This window comes from Vombatus ursinus, unplaced genomic scaffold (genome assembly GCF_900497805.2).
Source record: "Vombatus ursinus unplaced genomic scaffold, bare-nosed wombat genome assembly UNPS02014176.1, whole genome shotgun sequence".
Taxonomy (NCBI): Eukaryota; Metazoa; Chordata; class Mammalia; order Diprotodontia; family Vombatidae; genus Vombatus; species Vombatus ursinus.
In genome coordinates, this window is record NW_020953954.1 from 427559 (window position 1) to 439676 (window position 12118).

Genomic DNA, 12118 nt, shown 5'->3' on the forward strand with positions numbered 1-12118 from the left:
GTCCATTTCACCCCCTGCCACATCTCTGGTCCATTTCACCCCTGCCATTTCTCTGGACCATTTCACACACACACACCTCCCCCCCACCCTTCCCCACCACATCTCTGATAGCTTTCACCTCTTCTGCATCTCTGGTCAATTGCATCTCTGCCACATCTCTCCTTTGACATTGCCCCCTGCCATGGTGCAGACCCTCATCTCCTCATGCCTGGATTATTACAGTAGTTGCTGGGGGGTTATACCTGCCTGAGGTCTCTTTCCACTCCAGTCCATCCTCTACTCAGTCATCAAAGTGATTTTCCTAAAGTGCAGGTCTAACCACATCACCACAACCCCATCCCCACTCAATGAACTCCAGTGGCTCCCTATTACCTCCAGGAGCAAATACAAACTTATCTGTCATTCAAAGCCCTTCATGATCTGCTCCCTCCTGCCTTTCCAGACTTCTTTCACCTTACTCCCCAACATTCTCTTTGATCCAGTGACAATGGCTGCCTGGCAGTTCCTCAAACAAGACTCTTCATCTCTGGCTGATCCCCTTGCTGGGAATACTCTCCATCTACTGACTACTGACTTTTCTGGCTTTTTTGGACTCCCAGATAAAATCCCGCCTCTGCAAGAAGCTTCCTGCCCCTTCCCTCTGTTATCTCCATTGTATCTAGTCTATAGCTTGTGTGTACACAGTTGTTTGCATATTATCTTCCCCATTAGATTGTGAGCTCCTTGAGGGCAGGTACTATCTTTTACCACTTTTTCTATCCTCAGAGCTTAGCACAGTGCCTGCCATATAGTAGGTGCTTAATCAGTGTTTGTTGACTGACTGACTGACTGACTGACTGACTTTGACCAGGAAGTTCTCAGGCACAAGGCTCTTGCTACTTTACCAGACTGACTACACCCTCCTACTCATTTTCACTGATTGACCTGCCCCCACCCCTGTATGGGTATGGGCATGTCTGTCCCTGCCTGTCTCTATCCCTATCTCTCTGTCTCTTTCTGTCCCACACACTTACTATGACTTTTTCATTCATTTCTCCTCTCCCTCTTTTCCTTCTTCCTTCCTTCCCTATTAATCAAATCTTTATTAAACTCCTACTGTGCTAAATGTTAGGGATACAGGGACAACAGTGAGATTATCCCTCCCCTCTCTTTGGTGGGATTGGGGGGAGAGAGCCTCTAGAAAGATAGGGACAGAGGATGAACTCCTGGAGGCATCAGGGAAGACTTCCCAGAGGAGATGGCCACAGAGCTGAGCCTTGAAGGAAGGCTCAGATTGTAGATTCTGAGGGGAATAGGCCTGCGTGAATGCACAAAGGTGGGAGAAGGAATGTTAGCTTCAGGGAGCAGTGAGTCGGTGAGTTTATCTGCAATAAGGGTGTGAAGGAGGACTGTGGCTGGGAAGCTGGACACGGAGACAGGGAAAGTCATCAGAAAGCTGCTGCAATGATCCGGGCAAGATCATTGCCCGGTGGTGCCTGAGCTGAGGAAGTGGAGAGAAGGGGATGGATGGGGGGAAGACCAAGATTGGCCAAGGGGCTGAGGCACAGGGAGGAGGTGAAGTTGGTGACTCCGCTGATCTGGGAGTGGGCTCCCAGAACCTTAGTGAAGAGTCCCATTGGAAGCCTCCTACAAAAGATCCATCTGGGTCACTGGAGATGCTGTTTTAAGGTTGAGTTAGTGGCACCCCCTCCCTTTTCCTTTTCCATTTTCTCTCTGTTGATGCCTTTCATTCTCAAGCTATCCTCCCTCTCCTGCCCCAGTGAGCCATCCCTTGTGTCAGAGATTTTAACAGAAAATGTAAAAGGCAGTGAGAGGAGCCAACGTGTGGATGGCATTTCACAGCAACGCTCCTTCACCCCTACTTCTGCAGTGAAGGGGGGAACATGGAATTTCCCCACTCTTCTCCTGGGGCTACTTTCATAGCCCCTACTATGTGATGAGTCCTAGAGCCCTGCACTGGGTGCTGGGGACAGAGAAGGAATGCTTGGAAAAGGCCTCACACACTGGGGTGTCTTGGGGGGGATAGGTGTGGGTATGGATGTATTCATGGGGGGGTATCTGTGTAAATGGGGATGTAGCTGAGTGTATGAGTTTGGGGGTGTATATGTGGATGGGTGAATGTGTGAATGGATGTGGGTGGCAAACACTGGCCTGTGGTGGAGGAGAGAGTACATCAGGATGTTCCAGAGAGCAGACTGACCAGTAGGGAGGCTGTGAAGCAGGGGGCTCCCTGGAGGAGGTGGAGTCCAAATGAGGATTAGATACAAGGGGAAAGGAGGGGCGGGGTCCTGTGCCTGCGTCCTGTGCAGGCTGGTGGTAGAGCCCTCCTTTTGGGGGTGGGGGAACCAGGGCTTTTGTCCTTCTGTGTGGGACTGCTTGGTAGGTGGGTGCCAGTGCCAAGGCCAATGCCCTCCCTCAGCCTGCCTTCCTCTCACCCCTCAGATGGCTCGAAGGGTCTACAAGGGCATCCCCCTGCAGGTACGGGGCCAAGCTTGGTCCCTCCTCCTGGAAGTGGAGAAGGTGAAGACAGAAAACCCTGGCAAGTATGAGGTAGGAGGCTCTCCTAGCCCTGGGACCTTTGCCAGCTTTTGCCCCCTATGACCCTCATGGTCTCTGTCATCTGGCATGGGCTGGGCTGGAGGTCACATTTGTGGACTTCAGGATTGGAGGCCACCTTCCCAGCTGGCCTGCGGGCCCTGTGAACAAGGCTGGGCTCAGAGGACAGACCCCAGCCTGCAACTCCCAGCCCAGGTACTATCTGGCCTGACCTCTGCCCTGGGCCTTCTCAGGCCTCCCCAGACCTCCTCTGGGCTAAGCCCCCAGGAGTTCCCCCTACCCCCGACCATCCTCTCAGATGCTGAGGAAGCCCCAGTATTCCTTCCCACCTGGGCAAGTCACCAACTTCCTCAACTGTAAAATGGGGACAGGAACAGCCCCTCCCTCCCAGGTTTGTTATGAGGATTAAATGAGATATTTGTCAAGTGCTTACTGTGGTGCCTGGCACATAGTAGATGCTTAATAAATGCTTCCCCCCTTCCCTCCCTCCTACCACCCTGGAAGGTGGGGAGTGCACAGTTATTATCCCCTTTATCCCGATGAGGGAACAGGTACAGAGGCCAAGCAACCTGCCCAGGTTACACACATCGAGTTAGTGGTAGACTCACACAGAGTCCACCCACCTCAGGGCCCCAGCTATAGAACTCACCCCCTCCTCTGTCCTGGCCTAGCAGGTCCCAGCCCAGCCCCTCCCCCCCCAGTCCCCAGTGTTGTACTAACGGCACCCTCCAGGTAAGGGAGTCACCCTCAATCAGTCAACATTCAACAAGTCTTTCTCAAGCACCTACTGTGTATCTGGGGCCAAAGGGGGTGGGGGGAGGACCAGAGTTGAGCTTAGACTTTAGCCTAAGGGTTGGGAAGAGAGACCCAGGGAGTCATATTAGAGAAGGGCTAAATGAGAGCTCAGGGATGGCTTCCTGGAGGCAGTGTCTGCAGCTGGGATTGGAAGGATGGGCAGGGCTGGCCCAGGAGACTGCCCAAGCAGAAGACTGGGCATGGATTCTGTCCAGTGGAAGCCAACTTCATCTCCCCACAGTTAGGAGGCACCTAGTCTGAACAAAGGTCTCCACTTGGGGTGGGGGCAGACCAGGGCTGAGAGAGCAACCAATACGACTGGAGAGGAGAGCATGGGAGGGAGAGATGTAATAAGAAACAAATTACCAAGATCAGGTCAAAATGGATCCATGACCTAGACATAAAGGGAGATATCCTAAGAAAAGGAGAAGAACATGGAACACATTACCTCTCAGACATACGGATAGGCGAACAATTTATGAATAAACAAGAGATAGAGAGCACTGTGGGATGCAAAATGGATAGTCTCAATTACATTAATTTAAAAAGGGTTTATACAAATAAAACCAATGTAACCAAGACCAGAAGAAAAGCAGAAAATTGGGGGGAAATTTCAGGAACACTTTCTCAGATAATGGCCTCATATCTCAAAAATGTAGAGAACTTGGTCAGATCTATAAGAATATGAGTCATTCCCCAATTGATATATAGTCAAAGGATATGAACAGGCAGTTTTTTGATGAAATCAAAACTATATATAGTCACATAAAAATGCTCTAAATCATTATTGATTAAAGAAATGCAAATTAAAACAACCTTGAGATATCATCTCACACCAATCAGATTGGCTAAAATGATTGAAAGGGAAAACAACAAATGTTGGAGGGGATGTGGGAAAGTTGAGATACTAATACACTGTTGGTGGAACTGTGAACTGATCCACCCATTTTGGAGAGCAATCTGAAATTATGCCCAAAGAGTTCTTAAACTGCCTATGCCCTTTGATCCAGCAATACCACTACTAGCTCTGTTTCCAAAGATGATTAGGGAAAAAGGAAAAGAACCCATATGTTCTAAAATGTTTATAGCAGCTTTCTTTATCCCTGGAAATGGCAGGGATGCTGTCAGCTGGGGAATGGCTGAACAAGTCGTGGTATATGGTTGTGATGGAATACTGCTGTACTGTAAGAAATGATGCGCTCAATGACCTTAGAAAAACATGGATAGATTTGCACGAAATAATGAAGAGGGAAATGAGCAGAACCAAGAGAACATGGGGTACAATAACAGCAATCCTGTTCAAAGAAAAATTATGAACAACCAAATTCTTCTGAGTATTATGCGTAGTCAAATCAAGTACAAAGGACCCATGAAGGACGATGCTGTTCACCTGCAAAGAAATAACTGATACATAGAAGCATGCATAGAATGGCTTCACATCTATTCATAACTCTGTGTCAAATGGTGGCCTTCTCTAGTGTGGGATGGGGAGGAAGGGATATAACAAAAACATTAAAAGTGAAAAAGAAGCAAAGCTAGAAGGGTAAGGTGGCAAGCGGCCGAATGCTTTCCACAGGGCAGCCTGAACTTGCTCAGAGTCAGTAGGGAGCCCCTGAAGACTTTTGAGCCAAGGAGTAAGCAGAAGTAGCCTTCCAGGTAGTGGTGGGGAACACAGGGGAAGAGATGGAAAGATCTGGTTGGAGAACAAAGTAGGCAGTCGCAGGGAGTGGGCAAGGGTGCCTGAAGGCATGTGCTTGGAGGGGACGCTGAGAGGACCTGAGGATGTGCTGGGTTTGTTGAGTGGGATAGGCAAAGCCCCGATGGCAGTGGCCCTGTCAGGTGGGGCAGCGAAAGGGCAGGTGTTTGATAGGGGGCTGCTCTCCTGGGAGCCTCAACATCAGGATCCAGGATCCAGAGCTGGAAGGGAACCATTTCTAAAAGGACTCTGAAAAGATCCATTAGTCTGAGCCCTCTTTGGGATATGTGAGGGAGGTGAGATTTCTAAGCACCTCCCAGGTGCCTGAGGTCCCGTCAGCAGAAAAGTACACCACCCCCCCTCCACCCCGGCCCGGGATCCCTGTCTCCAGTGGGGCTCGAGCTATTGCTTCTGTTGGTCACCAAGGATGGTGACAAGGAAGGGAAGGAGGGCAGCCCATGACCACACCCTGGATGGGGAGAGAGTGGTCCCCCCAGACTGCGGGCTGGGGTAAGAGGTAGGCGGGGGGGCCAACCCTAGAGCTGGGGCAGAATTCCTCAGGTCTCAGCCAAGGCCAGACACCCCAAGAACTCACAGCCAGCCTGGGGTGCTGGTGAGAGCAGGCACCCGGGTACAGGGCAGGACAGTGCACTAGGCAGAGGGGAAGAGACTGTCCCAGTCAGGCTTACCACCCAGGGAGTGGGGCCTCTGCTGCCTGGCCTGTATTGGGCCTCGGTGGCCCCCTTCCCAGGGCTGCCAGCATGCCTTTAGGGTTAGGTCAAAGGGACTGTGCTGGCCGCAGAGTATCTGGGCCCCCCTGGCCACAACCTCAGGTCTTCTGTGTTGGACTTTGTCCTCAGGTAGACCCTGGCAGGGGGAAGGCCAGGCAAGGGTCCCACACTGGCTCTGTTCCGTGACTGGGGATGGGGCAGGTTCTGGGGGTCCAGCCCAGGGCCTCTCCTGAGGCTGTCTTTCCTCCCTTTGCTTGGTTCTGACATGCTGCCACCTCCCCCCTCAGGAGATGAAGGAGAAAGCCCAGAGCTTCTCTTCTGAGATCAGACAGATCGATCTGGACATCAACCGTACATTTCGCAATCATATCATGTTTCGGGACCGCTACGGAGTGAAGTGAGTGACCCTGTGGGTGGGAACCAGTGCAGAAGGGTGCTGAGGCTGATCAGGAAGAGAGGGGTGGCTTTGGCCTCAGCCGGGTCCTCCCGCGCCCCATCCCCTGACTGTTTGGGGCGTCCCCGGAGCCTCCTCTCTCTGTGGGCTGTGGTCTCGGTACCTGCTGGCTGCCTTCCTCTGACAGCCAGGTGTCAGTGAGGAGAACAGTCTCGGAAGTCCAGAGGACGGGCGAGGGGGCCAATTCCCTTAGTACCGAGTGGCCAGTGTGGTCAAGGATCCCTTCTCTCTCCCCAGGCAGCAAGCCCTGTTCCATGTCCTGTCTGCCTACTCTGTCTACAACACGGTGAGACTGTGAGCTTCTGCCTGTGGTTGGACCAGTGGGCAGGTGGGCGGGCATGAGTGTGCGCTGCAGGCCAGGGCCTGCACCCTAACCCTAATTGTGCTTGTGGCAGCCCAAGTCTTGACCAGCCGGGGCAGGCCGGGCCTGCTGGCTTTCTGCTAGCATCCTCTCAGCCGCTCAGCCTCCCACGTGCCTCAGTCTGCCTGGGCTCTTCCCAGAGCAGGCCTGGCCCCTGCCCAGGCCCTGGGAGCCCATAATGGGCCCCTGCCTCAGTGCCAGCAGCCCCTGGGGATTCCACTCTGTGATCCTGGGGGAGATGCACACTGGGGCCCAAGTCCAGACCTAGGCAGGGAGCCAGTTTCCACCTTGCACACCCAGGACTTAGCTGAAGCCCTGAGGCGGAGGCTTCCTCCCAGCCTGACAGCCTGTGGAGGGGAGATGGTCCCCATACACACTGTCATCTGTGTGTGTGTCTGTGTGTCTGGGCGGATGGGCGCCCCCTGCAGGAGGTTAGCTATTGCCAGGGCATGAGTCAGATCGCCGCCATCCTGCTGATGTACCTGAATGAAGAGGAAGCCTTCTGGGCACTGGCCCAGCTGCTGGCCAACCAGAGGCACGCGATGCATGGTGAGCGCCTGACCCCCCACCCCCCTCCTCCCCGGGGGGGGAGGGGGGTGGATCCCCAGCCCCACAGCTGCTGGAAACAGAGCCAGGAAGTCACACCCCACCCCTCGTTTCCCTGGCTTCCCCACAGCTCAGAGGCCAAGGCAGGTTAGGAATTAGCTCCATGCTACAGATGAGAGCATCGAGGCTGCAGGGGGAAGGGACTTGCCCGAGTCCCTGGCCAGAGCCTTCCGTGGGCTGGAAGGGCCGCCGCTCATCCTAAGACAGCTGGCACTGCCTGAGATAGATGGGGCCCCCACAGAGGGACACACCCAGGGGCTCGCCCTGCGTGGGCAGGGGGTGAACCAGAGGGGGCTCCTGGGCTTTCTCCCCAGGCTGCTGCTGAGCCCTCTGCCCTGGGCGGGCTCCCCACAGGCTTCTTCATGCCTGGATTCCCCAAGCTGCAGCGCTTCCAAGACCACCACGAGCAGATCCTTGGGAAGGCCTTGCCCAAGCTGAAAAAACACATGGTGAGCTCAGCAGCAGCGGGCACGGGGTGGCTGCACATGTGGGCACAGGGGAGCTGCCTGCCAGCCAGCGTAAAAATGACCCCACCATCTCCATCGTCTCCCTTCAGGACAAAGAGCAGATGTCCACGGGCATTTACACCACCAAGTGGTTCCTGCAGTGTTTCATTGACCGGGTGAGAACGTCAGGTCAGCCCAGGCCTGCTCTGGGCTCTGGCTTTGCTAGGCATGGTGTCGCCCTCTCGGGGCACCCTCTCAGCCTGGCCTCTCTTCCACAGACCCCATTCACCCTCACCCTGCGCCTGTGGGATGTGTACATCTTGGAGGGCGAGCGGGTTCTCACCGCTATGGCCTATACAGTTCTCAAGCTGCACAGGAGTAAGGACCCCCTCCCCGGACTTGGGGTGGAGGGATTGGGGGAGAGAATGGATTTTCAGGTGGGTAAAGGAGGAGATGGGAGAACTAGCCTCAGGCTCGGCCCAGGAGCCTGGGACTCAGATGCCAGGAAGGGAGCAGAGGGAGCCTGTGGGCAGGGGGCTCACCACCTGGCCTCCCACCCCACTCTTGGACCTCCAGAACGCCTGCTCAAGATGTCCCTGGAGGATCTCAGAGAATTTCTGCAGGAGAAGTTGGCCGGCCCCTGGCCCCATGAAGATGACAGCGTATTGGATCATTTGCAGGCATCAATGGCAGAACTGCGCAGGATGAAATGCGAGCTGCCACCCCCAGGTGGGCTTGGGGATGGGGGCTGGAGGCTGGGACACTCTTGCACTTTCGAGAGGGGACCAGGCCGTCAGAGCCCATGCAGGAGACGGCCTGGTCAGGCAGGAACCTTTTTCCTTCTCCTCTTCCTGGGGGGCAGGTCACAGGCAGGCAGACACAAACACTAGATGAGGCAGTCTGACTCTCCCCTCTCTGGGCCCCAGTCCACCTGCCACACCTGTCAGGGAGGGCAGTCCTGGGGCTCCCAGACTAGGTCTAAATGTCCACTGTCTTGCTTGCCTTGAAGCCAAACTGGAAGAGCTCCCCAAGAAGCCTCTGGGAGTGGAGTTCTCCCTGGGCCTGGTGATCAATGGGCAGGGCAAGGCAGCTCCTGCCAGGAGCCCCTCCCCAAGCCGGGAGATGCCTAGTCAGCAGACTTCGCTCCTAGAAGATGGGCCCTCTCCCCAGCCCCAGGAGCCCCAGCCGCTGGGCAGCTCAGAACGGGACCCCCCTCAGGTCAGCCAGGACCTGGACAAGGCCTGTCTGAGGCCCAGGCCTCCACCCTTCTCTCCTCTGCAGCGAGAGGCTGAGGCCCAGCCCCCAGGCCTGGACCACAATGCCCCAGCCTCCCCTGAAGAGGGGTGGCCAGGAGGGGGTGTCCCCTCAGAGTTGGATGCAGCCCTGTTCCCTCCACCCCCATCCCCTGAAGAGCTGCTGCCTCTGGAGAGTGTCCCTGATGAGAACGCCTATCCCGCCGGCCCCCCCCCCTCCCCCTCCCCCTCCCCCTCCCCGCACCTCTGATCAGCCTGGCCTGCTCAACCAGGGGCCCAGGAGTGGGCCTCCCCAGCCCCATAGTGTTCCTGAGGAGGCTGAGGGGCTGGGGCCAGGCAGTGGCCTCCTGCCCAGGCACTGGGCCAGCATGCCCAGCCTCAGCCCTCCTGCACGCTCCTCCATGTCTCTGGGCACGATCCCCTGTGGCCTCTTCAGGAGCGGCACCAGACTGTGCAGGGCCCAGGTCAGCAAGGACTCAGGGCCAGGGGCCCACGGTGCTTCAGTGGGGAGGGTGCAGAGGCTCCAGGGAGGAGCTGGTCCCCTGCCGCCCCCAGGCCATCCCAGAGAGTCTCCCACAGAGATGGCCCCTTGCAGACAGGGCAGTTGTAAGATGGGGCTTACCCCAGGGCCATTTTAAGGGATGCTCTGCTCCCTGGGGTACCGGCCAGGCTTCACAGGCCCTGGATGGGAGGCAAGGGGGCCTGGAAACGCAGGGCAGGGCCCAAGCGCCCCAAACCTATCCAGAGAGGCCAGGGCTCTCTGCCACAGGGTGAACCGCACAGGGTCTGTTAGAGAAGAGGATCTGAATGGACACAAACTGGTGGTCCGAGCCGGGGCCAGAGGGGAAGGGGATGTCAGGCTGGCCCCCAAGAAGACGGGCAGACATGGCAGACAGTAAAGGTGTCTACACCAAGGACCCTCTGACTCTCTGTGGTGTTACTTATTCCTGAAGCCTCCCCCGAGGGCAGCAGAAGGCAGCCCTGGCCCCGCCCTGGTTGGGGCCAGCCCTCAAGGGACCCCTGAGCTCAGAGTCCAGGGCCCAGCCAGTGAGCCAGGCTCCCCAGGCAAAAACCAGGGGCTAGAGCGCCCCCACCCCCCATTGATCTGGCTAGGCTAGAGGGTCAAGGGCTGTGTTGCATGCTTCAAGTGGTTTCTTTACCCCCCCTCCCCCCACAGCCACACCAAGGTCAAGACCATCCAATAATTTACTGAAATGAGCCCTGTGGGTCGGGCAGAGGGGCAGGGGGGGCAGAGGAAGCAGTTTGGGGCCGAGGAGTTGGAGACAGTCCGTGCAAAAAGCCTTCGGGGGGATCAGAGGCGCCCTGTCTGGCCCTCCCAGCAGGACCAGGAACTCTAGCAGCAGCAGCAGCAGCAGCAGCAGCGTCAAAGGGCGGCCGCCACTGTCTTCCTTCCTTCCTTCCAACTGACCGTCCGTCAGTCCGGCCACCATGCTCCATCCGTTCCTCCGTCCACTGGCTCCTCCCTCCCTCACTCGGGTCCTGCACCTCCGAACCCCCAGCCTGGGCCGGGAGCAGAAGGCAAAGTCAGGACAGAGCCAGCGGTGGGGGGGGGCGGGGAAAGAGAAAGAAGGGTCCCTGCTGTAAGCCCCGCCCCACCCCCTCAGCCCCGCCCACACCCTCCCAGGCCTCACCTCAACCCCCGCGGTCAGGAGATCACACACTTGCAGTTCAGACACCCCGGGCCGCTCTCGTCCGGGGGGTTCAGCTTCCGCAGTTTGTGCTGCCGGATTTCCCGCACCAGTGTGTAGAAAGCATCCTCTACCCCCTGCGGAGAGGGAGAGGGCAGGGCGGCTCAGCCAGGATCCCGGCCTTGGGCTCCCCTCCCACCCAGCTCAGCCAGGGCCTAGGTTCAGCCCAGACGCGAGCTCCTTTCCCACCCAGGGTCACCTTGCACATGGGCTCATATCAGATCAGGGGTCACCTGGACCCAGATCTCCCAAGGATCTAGGTTCAATCCAGAGCTGGCAGCCTGTGGCCTCGGGACCCTGGGCCTGGCCTTTCAGTGAGGAATGTCTGCCTGTACCTGCCCCCGAAGGCAGGTGGGGCAGCAGGCGGGATGCCCTCACCTGGCGAGTTTTGGCGGACGTCTCGATGTAGGGGATCCCGTAGCTTCGGGCCAGCTCGTGTGCCTGGCGTGTCTCCACTGTCCGGGCTGGCAGGTCACATTTGTTCCCCACTAACACCATGGGCACGTCGTCTGAGTCCTTCACTCGCTTAATCTGCTCCCTGCGTGGGAGGAGAGAAGCAGGCGCTGGCCGACGGGCCGGGCAGGGCAGGGCAGAGCTGGGGAGGGCCCGGTGGGGCTGGGGGGCTCACCTGTACTGGTGAATGTCCTCGAAGGACTTGGTGTTGTTAATGGCGAATACACAGAGAAAACCCTCCCCCGTGCGCATGTACTGGTCCCTCATGGCACTGTACTCCTCCTGGCCTGCAGTGTCCAAGATGTCCAACAGACAGGTCTCCCCGTCAATGACTACTTGCTTCCTGTATGAGTCCTGGAGAGGGAGGAGGAGGGAAGTCAAGGCAGGGGACCCAAGAGTCCTGAACCCCAGGTCTCAGCAGCCTCCCTGCCAGGGAGGGACCTCCTGGGAAAAGCTGCTGGGAGCCTCGTTCTGGTGATAGGAGTGACTCTGAAGGGTATGGGGTGGGGGGGAGAGGAGGTCATAGTTCAGGGTCCTGGGGTGAGGGTAGGGCGCTGTCCAGGCTCCTAGGGGGTGGGAGAATGGCATCCAGGATCCTGGGGTGGGTGGGGGTGTGTGTGTGTGTGTGTGTGTGTGTCCCGGGATGTGCATCCAGCGTCCTAAGGTGTAAGGGGGCGCCGTCCAGGGTCCTGGGTTCTGGGGCGGGTGTACCAGAGGGAGAGCTCAGCGGGGGCCCATAGCGCGCTCACCTCGATCGTGGGGTCGTACTCATCCACGAAGTGATTCTGAATGAGCTGGATGGTGAGCGCGCTCTTGCCCACGCCCCCCGCACCCACGACCACCAGCTTGTATTCGGTCATGGTGGCCGGGCTCCGGCGGCTCCTGCGGGGAAGCTGCGCTGTCTCGGGGGCCTCCAAGGCCGCCCCCGCCCCCCAGGCCTACCCAGGCCCTAGGTGCAGGAGCCTGACCTGGTGGGGGCCCCGCCCCCAGCAGCACCTCCCCAAGCCCGGCCCAGGCCCCCACCTCGCGCACCCCCAGACACGGACACGCCCCGGGCC

General features: G+C 57.5%; 2 protein-coding genes across 3 annotated transcripts in view; one reads left to right on the forward strand and one right to left on the reverse strand.

Moving 5' to 3' along the window:
* LOC114041617 (USP6 N-terminal-like protein) overlaps positions 1-9820 on the forward strand; it is a 34885-nt gene extending 25065 nt beyond the window's left edge. For both annotated transcript variants that reach the window (XM_027860152.1, XM_027860153.1), the window contains 9 exons: positions 2443-2550; positions 6066-6175; positions 6470-6518; positions 7022-7142; positions 7554-7648; positions 7756-7821; positions 7924-8023; positions 8222-8374; positions 8655-9820. In XM_027860152.1, coding sequence (XP_027715953.1) covers positions 2443-2550; positions 6066-6175; positions 6470-6518; positions 7022-7142; positions 7554-7648; positions 7756-7821; positions 7924-8023; positions 8222-8374; positions 8655-9148 — 1296 coding nt within the window. In that variant the 3' untranslated portion in view covers positions 9149-9820. The remainder of the gene's footprint in view (positions 1-2442; positions 2551-6065; positions 6176-6469; positions 6519-7021; positions 7143-7553; positions 7649-7755; positions 7822-7923; positions 8024-8221; positions 8375-8654) is intronic.
* A 266-nt stretch (positions 9821-10086) lies between these two features.
* Positions 10087-11937, reverse strand: HRAS (HRas proto-oncogene, GTPase). Its single transcript, XM_027860154.1, has 5 exons — positions 11810-11937; positions 11236-11414; positions 10986-11145; positions 10551-10684; positions 10087-10419 (listed from the first exon to the last, which is right to left on the reverse strand). The coding sequence occupies exons 1-4, from the start codon at positions 11918-11920 to the stop codon at positions 10565-10567; spliced, it is 570 nt and encodes a 189-aa protein (XP_027715955.1). The 5' UTR covers positions 11921-11937; the 3' UTR covers positions 10087-10419; positions 10551-10564.
* Between the last annotated feature and the right edge of the window lie 181 nt (positions 11938-12118).

Excerpts from the sequence above, each read along its gene's own strand:
- HRAS (XM_027860154.1), bottom strand. The coding sequence starts at position 11,920 with ATGACCGAATACAAGCTGGTGGTCGTGGGTGCGGGGGGCGTGGGCAAG. Across the intron at positions 11,415-11,809 it reads AGTACGACCCCACGATCGAG|GACTCATACAGGAAGCAAGT; the intron begins GTGAGCGCGCTA and ends CTCCCTCTCCAG. Across the intron at positions 10,685-10,985 it reads CGTCCGCCAAAACTCGCCAG|GGGGTAGAGGATGCTTTCTA; the intron begins GTGAGGGCATCC and ends CCCTCTCCGCAG.